This window comes from Panthera pardus, unplaced genomic scaffold (assembly GCF_024362965.1).
Source record: "Panthera pardus isolate Hobbes unplaced genomic scaffold, ASM2436296v1 HiC_scaffold_6, whole genome shotgun sequence".
NCBI classification, from domain to species: domain Eukaryota; kingdom Metazoa; phylum Chordata; class Mammalia; order Carnivora; family Felidae; genus Panthera; species Panthera pardus.
Window position 1 is genome coordinate 37,540,986 of NW_026526991.1, and position 12,677 is coordinate 37,553,662.

The following is a 12,677-nucleotide window of genomic DNA, read 5'->3' on the forward strand; positions in this document are numbered from 1 at the left end:
GACAATGGCTGCTGAACATGTTTATTTTCAGCACCATCCTTTTTGTCTTTTATCTTTAGTATTTCTCTTTTCAGTTTTAACACAAGCTGCACTGCCTCTGACCTAAAATGAAAACTGCAAAGTGTATTCATTTCCACACTGTAAAAGGAATCATTGGTTCAGAGAAATGTTCACACTCAAATTAATTATGTTGGCCTTGCAGGCACTTCTGTTTATTCAGTTCTATTAGACACACGTCAAAAGATATTCCAGACGTCATTTCCTTCCTTCTCAAGTCATGCTTTAGGAGTTAGTGTGGCACTCGGTGAGGCTTAAGTAATAGTTGGAGGCCACATTGTTATTTTGGACTGTGCTGCATGGCTGGGTTGGCCCGTGTGCTCGTTGGTGGTTAGTGGCTCTCCACCCACATTCTCTTCCAGAGACAAACTTCTTTGTTAATTATTAGAACTGCACTTAAATGAAGAGGATAAATGCTGGATCTTCCCCAGTAGGACTTTTACACTTAGATTCCAAAGTAATCCTTGGTTTTGGTTTATTCCTTTGGTTTTGTATGTGCTTCCCATTATTTCCTGTACTACAGGTTAATTTTCAAAGATTTAAAAATCTAAACATCTCAGATTACAGTACCAAATTTTAAATCCTTTTCTTTGAACTAAAATGAAAACATGTTAATTATCTATTCCTAAGACAAATGGGGCTTCAAAGTAAAACAAATTATGCATAACGTTTATAAAATATTTACATTGGTTTAAACTTTTACATTGGTAACATGGTGAGCTTTTAAAAACACTTCTGTTTGGGAAAGGTATTGCTTTTCAATTGAAAACCAAATTTTATATATATATATATATATAACTATATTTGTAGTATTGCTTAGTTCATTAGTATGGTTTATATTTGTTATATTTTTCTACTCTAATTTTAAGTTCTAGTTACTACTAATAATTATTTAGTAATGCAGAATTTACTTCAGTTAGGATAATTTATGATATTAAGGAAAGCCTAGTAAGTGTTCTTAAAAATGCAAGGCAAGCCGTGGTTAGGGTACTATTCAACTATGATAGCCAAATTTGTAAGCTCTTTTTAAATATAATGAATATTCTAGATATTAGATTTAAAACATTGTTTTCATGTTATCATGTAATATCAGTGGTCTGTCTTCTCATGGTTTTTAAGTTTCATAAGGAAAATAATCCCAAGAAATAAAACTTCATTTTCCCTCCACTTTTCGAATTAAATATTGAAAAATAATAAATGCATGATGCATTGTCGTTTATGTACTTTAAGAAACTGATGGAATTGTCTTCATTCTAAAATTGAGATTCTTGCCGTCTTGTACACGCTCCTGGAATTTAACATTTTAGGACTTTAAAATCATTTCCCCGGCAGAATTGCCAAAAGAAAGCTTAGGAGGTTAAAGTGTCAGGAGAAGATAGTACAAACTTAGTGAAGAGAGGAGATTGGAGGTGGAAAGATCATTCCCTGAATTAGGAATGAGAAGGTGAGAATGTAAGCCCCAGCTTTCCCATTTGTTTTGTGTACCCTTGAGTGACTGACATGTTCTCTGTACTTACTGACACTACTATCAACTTCCTGAACCTCACAAGAGGATGAGAAAATATCTATAACCTCAAGAAGGATGAAAACTATAAACTTCAAAATCTGAGTTAAAGAGGGCGAAAATTAGATGAAGCACTAAGGTAATCTAGTCTAAATGGTATCCAAATAACCTGAAAATTACCACTGTTCCTCCAATAAGTCCCCAATTTACTATCAGGAGGTGACTAGGGAGAACAGACCACAGAATCTTTCAAAAATGAAATTGTTTAATGGAAAGTAATACAAATCCCTTTAGTTTTCAGTAACAGCATGAGTAATTGTATTGCTTCATCACATTTCTGTGTGTGCATGTGTGTGTGTGTGTTTATACCTTTTTAATGGCTTTGAAACTGATTAAATTCAAAATAAAGTGAGGAAAGAAATTATGTAAATCCCAACTCAAATTCACAAATAAATTACATTTTGTTTCTGAGACTGTGCCCTCCATTTCAGAGCAGCTTGAAGAAAAAAGGTTTCAGTATGAATAAACTTTGGTTTTAATGTCGTCAAACTATTTCATTTCCAAACAACCTAGCATGTGTTCTTGGAATCCAAATAAAATACTACTTAGAAGTGTAATGGATTTTATATGCACTTCATGGGAAAATGTGCCATTATAGGATATACAAACACACATACACTTGCACACACACACAAAATCACAGTATGCTATGCTTTTTAAAATCAAGTCAACCTTGTTAATGTTGAATTCGAAACTCTTAATTTTATGGAGCTAAATATGTATATTTAGGCAATCAATGTTCTGAAGCAGCTGATTGGGATTTGTGACATTTCTGTTTAGAAAAATTATGTTAATTAAGATATACATTTTCAGCTTGCACATGTTAGAAAAAATGTGGGTGGCACCACATTTTGTTCATACTTGCTGACCAGAATTTCAAATAGTTTCTCAAATATGTAATGTTGATTTTCATAGCATTGATCAACAAGTCTATATTTCTGAATGATAAACTTATAGCTCATCGTCTGTTGGGAATTTGAGATCATATCCTACTTACCCTCCTGACTACTGAATTTTAATGGAACAATTAATAACGGTGTGAAATGAAGTATAAGTAAATTTACTGCTATGTTATGTGAGAGAGATTTATTCTCTGGACTATACTGTTAAGAAGTAGATTCAACTGTCAAATTATTTTGACTTATGTTTTATTCTTGGTTCTTATTAAGCCACATATTTATTTCTTCTGGTTATATCAATAACTAATTACTTGTCATGTGCCACAGTAAATTAATAAGCCCTTAAGATATATTTTTCAATCAGAGAATTCCTTTATATTGCAATTATACAAAATCAATTGAACTGACACAAAGTGCAAGCAATCCAGTTTGTCCATCCCAATGAGATAATCAAGACCAATCTTGGTTCCTCTGGCAGAGATGCAGAACCTGATATTAGGGAGGAAGAAGAAAAGAAAAGGCAAAGCTCCTTTTTTATCTGATAATGTTAAGAATTAAAGGGTGTGATAGTAAGCGGGTAAAGATTATACATATTACCCAGGAGGTCAAATAAATATATGCCACTTCTGAATATAAATGAACCACAAGAAAAGAAAGAAAAGGGAGAGAATACCATTTAATTTAATACTAACAAGGATGTTGCTTTTAATATAATCAAATTATTGCAATCAATTTATCCTCCTTTTTCAGTTAACAAAAAGTTCAAGAGATTAATTAGCTAAAGGATAGAATGGGGGTTAAGAAAGTTAACTCTGTGGCCAAGGTCTTGGGGCTCAAATTCTGGCTCTACCACTGCTGATTCTATGCTCCAAGTGGTTTGTGTTCTTCAGTGTCCTCATCTGCAAATGAGTATCAATATGTATCTTATTGTTGTGAAGCTTAAAGAAATTATCCATACAAAGCTCTTAGGATAGCGTTTCACACAGAATTTGTGGCAATGCGTGTTAGCTGTTGTTATCGGGGATCTAAACCCTAATTTGTCTACATCCAGAACCTTTGCTCTTTCAAACCATGATATCATATCTCAGAAGAATAGAAAGTGGTTTAAATGAAACAAGAAGTCACATTAGAAAAATCTCTATTACAGTACGTACTATATTGAATTGTAGTAAAATCTAAAAAATTACATTTAAATATATTTTTAAATTTTAAATGAGAGGTATAATAAGTGCAATCACTGGAGTATGCACAAGTCATAATATTTGTGTAGAAGAGAAAATTAATTCTGCCTGGGAGAGGCCTTGGAATCTTAACAGGAAGGATAAAGCATGAGCTATGCCTGAAGGACAAGTATGAATTTGCCACGATTATGATGCAAAGAAGGATGTTTCAATCAGAAGAAAAAGGGAGATAAAAGTCACAGAGGGTCAAGTAGAATGTGGTATTGGGGGAATGGCAAGTGTTTCAGTACTGATTGAGCAGAAGAGTTTGGAGAGAGCTGGGGCCAGATTACTAAGGGTCTTTTTCATCATGCTAAGGTATTTGACCGTTACTTTTAGGACAACGGGGAGGTTTTTAAGTAGGCAAGTCTTAACAAAAATTTGCGTTTAGGAAGTTCTCACTGGGAGTTTGAAAAAGCATGGGTGGAGGGGTACCAGAGACAGACTCAGGGAGTCCTTTGCCATGATCCGCGAATGATGAGGATTTGAACAGAAGCTTTGGTAGTAGTCAATTTGCAAAATATCTTATTTAATGTTAAAGAGTGCATGTTTTTCTCTTTCTGAGCAGCCAGTATAGGTAACTGCTAAACAAAATGCTTATTCCTTTTTAAGATGCGATGCATAGTTTGATGTTAACAAAAACAAAATACTTACAATTCATCCTATGATCAAAGATCCCAGGTGGTTGTCAACATTGAGAGTTTTGTGGATTACAGTATAACAGTCATTCGAAAGATTTTCTTGGCTAGAGCAGATGATGAAAAGCATGATGCAGTGGAAGGACAAGCTCTCATCTCTAGGACTTTAGAGTTGGGGGTGGGATATGAGGCGCACACATGTGGTGCTAATCAACAATCTGTATGAGTGATACTGACACACTAGAAGTTTCCAGACTTTGAAGGATAAAGAGTCTTTATGGAATGGGATTATCACAAAATGAAAGCTAGGGTCATAATTTAGGCAAACAGAAAGATTTTGATAGTTGAAGGGAAAGAACTTACCAGCCCTGGAAAATGGTGTTTGCAATGAGAAATTAGAATGCACAAATTATATGCAAAAGTAGTTTTTCAGTTCTGGTTAGAAGTGAATGAAGATGATTAGAAAGGTAAGTCAAGACTAAACCTATTTTAGTATTCGTAATGCAGGTTGAGGGTTATACTTTAGGCATTTAAGAAGCCGTTGGCAGGTTTTCAGAGGACAATACTATGACAAAAGTAACACCTCACATATATTAGCTGCTTCCTTTGTGTGAGGCACTGTTGTAATCACATTACCATATGTTTTCTCTCGTTTAACTTGCATTGCAACCTCCTGAGGTAGGGACTAGTATTGTCAGCTTTATTTGAGGAAACTGAGGTACAAAGAGGTAAAGTGACTTGTCTGTGGATGCACAGCTAAGAAGAGGAGGCACCAAGAATCAGGCCCAAACCATCAGACTTTAGAGGCTGCTCTCTTACCTGTTTTGCTGTCATGGCAGATTTTCTTCTTATGCCAGTGTATTAAGAGGGTTAGAGGACTAGAGATAGGGGCCAATTAAAGGGGTGAAAAAAAAGGAGTATGGTGGTGACAAAAATAGAAAGTAAAGGAAGATGAAATAGAAAATATGAAGGGGGAAATTGGCAGGCATTAAATGGAAAGTGACTGAAATGGCCATCCCGAGTGACAGAGGAAAGGGTACTGTATAGTATTCAGACAGTCATATCACAAATTGGCAATCCCAAAATAGCATTGGAGGCTAAGTGGTCTGAGAATAAAGTCTATTTTCACTGACAGTGATGAACCATTCATGTTGGGAAGAATATGAGAAAGGAGACTTTACTGGCCCTATGGTCTGTGACTTTTTTGAGTAATTAATGAATTTTATTTTTCAGAGTTTAACACTTTATTGAATTTTTTTGATTTATAAGTTGGTTCCCCTACTGTGAGGGCATGAATACAGGGACTTTTCCTACTCCAGGATGAACCAAATTTGTTAGGTAGTCAGTCCTCTCATTTTTATGATCTACAGTGTACCAGGTTTTGTGTTCAGCAAAGAATAAGACCAACTGAATCTCTGAGTCAATAAAATGTTAAAGGTACTCTAGGTAAGAATGTTTGGTATACTAGGGGGCTTATAAAAAGATGTAGTGGATATTGCCTCAGGGGCGAGAAAAGATGGCTTCAGGGAAGTATTTTAGTATGTCTTAAAAATCAAGACAAAGTGACTGGGGAGACAAGGCATGGAGACATGAGGACATTGTTTAGTGTGATAGAAACATGGCTTACAAATGCAAGCATACTGTACCAATTAGGTTAAAACTGCAATAGTTGAGCAGAGACATAAAACCAAAAAAAGTAGAAGCCAGACATTTCCATTTGGTTTGAGTCATTTAAGCAAAGTCAAACTTGCTTAAATTAGTGTGGATTAGGAGTAAGAAACTACAAGCCTGGCAACTGCCTTTGATTCATGTACAGTTTTTAGGCACTCTCGATTTTTATTCAGAAATCCTTGGATCTAGTTATTACTAGGGTGCCCAACCTTGTTCCTGTCTCAGACCAGGCATAGCATGCACAGGCTTCCCTGTGCACAGTTATATCTGAGTATGCAAATGACTCATGCGCCTGGTGGGCCTTCCTAAGGTGTCACTTTCCAGTCACAGTAACTCATTGACACCTATTTCAAGAGAGTCTAATGGCGTTCTTTATTAGAGATGAGAATGTGTTTCTTGAAAATAGTCAACGATTCAAAAATTTTTCTTACTCAAAATGACGTTCCTTTACAATTAGCACTTTTCTTTTTTGGGTTTTCACACAGGTGATGACAACCCTATGTCAGATAGAATTTCTTTTTTTTTTTTATTTTTTTTTTCAACGTTTATTTATTTTTGGGACAGAGAGAGACAGAGCATGAACGGGGGAGGGGCAGAGAGAGAGGGAGACACAGAATCGGAAGCAGGCTCCAGGCTCCGAGCCATCAGCCCAGAGCCTGATGCGGGGCTCGAACTCACGGACCGCGAGATCGTGACCTGGCTGAAGTCGGACGCTTAACCGACTGCGCCACCCAGGCGCCCCTCAGATAGAATTTCTAAAAGGAAGTGCTACTGGTATTCTCTAAAATCTAGTCTAAATCTTAAAACAAAAATGCATATCCATAACTATAGTGATATATAAGTGATCCTTTGGGAAAGGATGATTAAATATTAGATCGTCTGGAGAAAAAAAAGAAAGAAAAACAAAAATATTTCTTCAGGTCTAGATAGAAAAACAGCAATTTCCAGACTCACACTTATACTAGGGAAAGTTGATCCTAGCCTTGCTCTGGAAGAACTGTCTTCTGACCTTTGAAAAGGTTGAATCTCAGGTACAGAATAAATACATACCTTTTCACACATAGAGAGGTTGAACAGAGAACACCAGCATATTCAAAATGCCTATTTGTGGCATATCAGTTTTTTATTTTATATTTCCTAAACAATTCAGATCACTGTTTCTCTGTCAAAATATCTGGTGGGAAGAAGCATGCCCCCATACAATTAATGCTACCTTTAATAATCTGTTAGGAAATCTTCATGTGTTAAACTCAGTGATTTCCAATTATTATAGAGTTGCCCATATTATTTTATTTTTTTAACATTGCTTCTTTCTCATGGAATACACCCAGATATATGTCTCTTATAAATATGTCTCTTATTAATATGGTGAGAGTTGTTTTTTTAATTGAGAAGAATTAAATGTAATATTGCTCTGAGAATTTCAATGCATTTCTTACACAGTTGATACTGCCCTCAGATAAAGGGAAAGCACATCTGGAGTCAAAGTCATGTGACATGCAGCCCTGCTGCAAAACCCAGCCATCTACCCCTAACCCGGCAGTTCCTCCCCAGTTTCAAGTGTGTCAGTTCAAAGGCTGGGGATTCAGCCCTGCCAGCTGGGGACCAAAGAATAGCATCCACTGGACTAGAATTATTTTTCTTATTATCTTAGCATACTCTTACTAAAGTTATTATGTTACAAGAGTTTGTGATTAAACAAAGCAAAAACAAAACTTTTTCAAGAACAAGATCATGCAAAGATTTCACAAACAACTGTGCAGTTAAATTTCTATTCAGATGAAGAATAGAACTATCTGAGCACATTGGATTGCCTCTTAACCAGACTCCTGTCAGGGATTCCAGCCCAGATCAGATTCTTGGCATCAGCTGGAATGGGTGTTAATTCTGACAAACTGGCTCAAGAGGAAGCAAAATTGAAGGATTTTTTTTTACTCTTTGAAACATAAACATTTGAATGGCATTGTAAGCCAAAATATAAAAGGATATTTGGACTATATATATAGTCCTATGCATATATACATATATATATATATATATATATATATATATATATATATATGCATGCCCCCATACAATTATGGGGTCATATATATATATATAGAGAGAGAGACTCAATTTACTGAAAAAAAGAAGTACCTAAATGTGAACCCTGGCAAACATGTTCAACATTCACAGATATTTATTGAGCACCTTGTCAGTGCCTGACTTTGCTCTAGATTCTTCTAATTATCTCTAAACAGAATATGTGAAAACATCAGTCCTCCTTGAGCTTATATTTGAGTGGGATATAATAGACGGAGGTGTAAATGATACTCTGCGTTAGAAGATAAGTACTGTGGAGAAAAATAAATCAAGGAACAGGGATAAAGAATGTCTAGTGAGGGTTGAAGGAGGGAGGGAAGAAGGCATTCAGAGAAGGTGACATTTGAGTAAAGATTAAAAGTAGGAGAGGGAGTGAGCCATGTGGAGATGGAGGCATATGCATTCCATACAGAGACAATAGCGAGTACAAAGGTCTTGAGGCAGAAAGAAGCCTGAGCTATTTCCAGGATCAGTGAGGAGGCCAGTGTTGCTGTGTGAGGTAGCAACTGAATCAGAGAGGGTAGAGGCGGATCCTAACTGCTGCTTTGGCTTTTATTCTGAGTGAGACAAGGAGTGATTGAAGGTTATGAGCAGAGAAGTTACATTATCTGACTTCAGTTTTAACAAGTTCACTCTCGCTTGTGTGGTAGAATATTTTTAGAGAACTAGTGAGAAGTCTCACAATTAAAATGTTCTAACTTTTAAAAATGTCTTTTGTACAGCTCATATAATTCACTTGTTAAATGTTATGTACTTCCTAGGTGTTGAGTGCATATTTACTTGCCTTTTTACTAAATGTGGCCAAAAAAAACCCCAGCTGTAAATGTATATTTGTTTCTTCTCCTTTAATGCCACTCAGCTGTTACATAACTGGAAGTGTTTCTTCCCTATTGGGTATAACATTACAACTCTTAATAATAATCCTCAGCTCTGTGGAGGCCTAATCTCAATTGTCTTGCACATAGTCCAGGCTCAACCTTACTGCATATCCTGCTTAGAACGCCTTCCCACACGCCCTTCAAAGCCAGCTCAGTTACCAAATGCCTTCACCAATCGTTTCCATTGCTGTTAACCCATTTTCAAAATCCTCACGCCCAGAATGTGCCTCACTGAGTTTTAGCATCTATTTGTGTATTGTATTGTGTTTTTGGACAGTTCGTGTGTTTGCTTTTTCTATCTAACTAGGGACCTTGTGAAAAACTGAGCCCATGTCTTCCACGTTGAGCACAGATCTAAGGTCACAACAGATGCTCAATGAGTACCTGATGGTTGGTTGTTTGACCCTTCAACCCATTTCTGTCAATACCAGTAACAGTGAGAGTAGCCTATTCAAGTCAGGTTTTCATTGAAGGAATGTCATTGGGAAGTGCAAGGGAATGGGAAGCCAGGTGAGGAAGCCCCTCTAATTTTCACTTCGTATTCAGGGGTGCTGAGATCACTTTTCCCTGTCCTCGGTGCTGAAAAAGTTACTTGCAGAATTCACCTATGCTTTCCTTGCTATTCAGATAAAACAGCAGTTGATTTATGTGTCTCTTCAGCAGCTATAACTTCAGTTTTTGTTTTGCCTCTTTGTTTCTTTGTCACACTGAACTTTTGTTGGTAGCATCCACTGCAAATATGGAAAGTTCTCGCTGAAAAGCATTTTTGGTTATGTACAGTTGATCATTGAACACCATAGGCTTGAACTGCTGGGGCCTACTTACCGGCACATTTTCTTCGATAAATACACTAAAGCATTGCAATGTATTTTCTCTTCTTTATTATTTTCTTAGTAATAGTTTTTCTCTATATTTATTGTAAAAATACAGTATGAAACATGTATAACATACAAAATATGTGTTAATTGACTGTTTATGTTGTCAGTAAGGCTTCCAGTCAAGGCTATTAGTAAAGTTTGGGGGGAGTCAAGAGCTAAATGCAGGTTTTTGACTATGCAGGGAGTTGGCGCTCCTAGCTGCCATGTTGTTCAAAGGTCAACTGTATCTTAACAAATTATAAAAATCAGTTGATTGATTGATAGTAGGATATAATCAAATGTTTCATTTTGGAGTTCATATATGATATTATTGATAGATTCCCTAGCATGAAAGACACACATTCAAAAGAGTGAATATACACTACATTTTTATCATTTGTGTGTAAGATCAAAGTATACTAAGAAACAGAATATATTTTCCAATATAGCCCTGGTCAGGTATATATCAATTTGAGTTTCAGTAAAAACACATATTTGATATTTTAACAATAAATGACTCAAATTGGCTTTGTAAATGGATGTCAGTTATAAGGCTCAGTTGTAGGGACAATGAATAATAATGCATTTTTCAAGGCTTTTTACATTTTGCTACCAGAAACAACCATTTGTTTTCATTGAAATGTTTCACTTTCATTAAAAACAGGAGTGATTATAAATGAAAATGAATGTACTATTGAATTTCACACCTTACATTGCTTTCTAGTAATAGAAGTTAATTTCTCTCTGAGTTTTCTTTAAATGAGAGGCAATTTCATAGTCTAGATTAAAAAAAAAAAAAAAAAAAAAAAAAAAAAAAACTCCTAATGTAGCTACCGTGACCTGGAGAGCATACTAAAATGAGGCACATCTCTTAAATGGGGATAAAATAACCAAATTTATCCACTGCCTCTATATTCAGACATTTTCTCTATCATTGAAATAGTAAGGGAAAGTAAGTAGGTTGAAAGAAGCCTCATTTAGATTCCATAATGTATGCTTGAAAATGCACATGTGCACCATTTTCTTGTTAAAGAGCTAAGATATTTGCTGATAATATAATTCAGCTTCTTAGTCCATTAACATTTAATGTTTCAATTTTGTGAATAAATGTTGGGAGAAATTATTTTTAGATGTCAATGTTTTACTCATAAAATCAATGGCTGATTTCCATGTATTTCTAAGAGGAAGAAAGAATTCTGTTATTCTATATTAACTCAGAAAAAGCTTGTGAAGGATTATTGGTTTTTTTAAAATATTGGCATTTAAATTAATCACTACCATCTTTTTCCATGTTACCTGACTAATGATCTTTGCTGTGTACTTCAGGCATGAACTTCTAGAAGAAGCTCGGAGGAAGGGATTACCTTTTGCTCAGTGGGATGGGCCCACTGTCGTTGCATGGCTGGAGGTAAGAGAATTAAACCAGAAAGCTCTTAAATTAATGACTTCAATTTGATAGTTTTTCTAGAAACAGGTGAAGATGGGTTCCTGAAGTCACAGCTTTCCACTAGCCTGGAGTAGCTTATAGAGGGAATATTTGCTTTATCCAGGGGGCTGTGAGCATTGTTGTGATGCATTCTTGTGATTGTGGCCGAAGGAAGCACCCAGTAGGATAAAAGGAAGTTTCTCTAAATTTCACTGTCTTCATCTTTAGAAGAAGGGAAGGCAGGTATTGAGCCACATTTCTCATGTTGCAAGAAAACATCTGCCCTCGTCTGTCAGTCTAGAGTTCTTTCTCATCAGCAGGTTACAAACAAGAACCATCTCTATATTCAACATGTTATCCGTGATATCACTGTCACCTATTTGCGCAGAGAGCCGTTTCTTTGCCTGTAAAATGATTCCTGAACCTAATTCTCTAACGCCCAGAGGCCAGCTAGGTTTAGACACTTGGAATTAAGCAAGAGAATACTATCCCCTTGTTCTCTTCTGGGTCTAAATTGAATGTAATTCAGCATTTTTCTATGTAACACGGGGGCCAGGAAAAATAAAAACAGTACCTGAGCACAGTGGAGGCCAGTAGAAGCAGACTGCAACAGTGGAAGAAACGCATTTGACCACAAAGGACCAGTTCATACCACTTAGTAGTAGTGTTCACTTGCCTGTTCCATTCAGTCCTCTAATGTGGGCTGCCGGCAGCTACCAGGATATGCCAATGTCGGGGCAAAGAAGAAAATATGCTTTCCTTGCCTGGCAGAGGCAGTTCGAACCCATTGTTTTAACTGGTTGGGGATTGTAAAATCACTCACTTTCATATCATATCCAGGGCTAACAAATAATCAATGATGAAAAGTTAAAACCCTTTTTTAGTTTAAAAAACAGCCTTTAATAGATAGATGTAATAATATGCTTTGCCTTTTTTTTTCTTGGACTGAGTAAAAGAGGCCTATGTCTTGCTTTATTTTATTCTCTCGCAGCAGTCAGGGAATTTTTAGCATATTAATGATCAGAGCTGCTTCTTCCAAACGTGCCTTTAAAATTACTATACTTTAAAAATCAATTATGAGTCAAAATGCTTAAGAAAACACACCTCGAAATTAATAGCAGCTCTTTGTTCAGTGTCACTCCAGTGAAATGAGCTGCAGTGACAGAGAGTTAGCTCCTATTTTGGCAAATGATGAACAAACCCTTAGATTAAAAAAAGAAAAAAAAAAGATTTACTGACATTAAGGGGCTAGGAAATGACAAGCAGTGAAGTTTTGTGCTAATTAAACCTATCCTGAGCACACAGAAATTGCTCATAATGTGCTTCCTAAAGTGACTCAAATTGTAAAATGGAATAAACAAGATGAATGAGTGGGGTGATCC

At 36.1% G+C, this 12,677-nt stretch overlaps 1 protein-coding gene across 19 annotated transcripts in view; it reads left to right on the plus strand.

Annotated features, from left to right (window-relative positions):
* PPFIA2 (PTPRF interacting protein alpha 2) overlaps positions 1 to 12,677 on the plus strand; it is a 475,555-nt gene that overhangs the window by 429,069 nt on the left and 33,809 nt on the right. For all 19 annotated transcript variants that reach the window (XM_019455214.2, XM_019455220.2, XM_019455223.2 and 16 more), the window contains one exon: positions 11,196 to 11,277. In XM_019455214.2, coding sequence (XP_019310759.1) covers positions 11,196 to 11,277 — 82 coding nt within the window. The remainder of the gene's footprint in view (positions 1 to 11,195; positions 11,278 to 12,677) is intronic.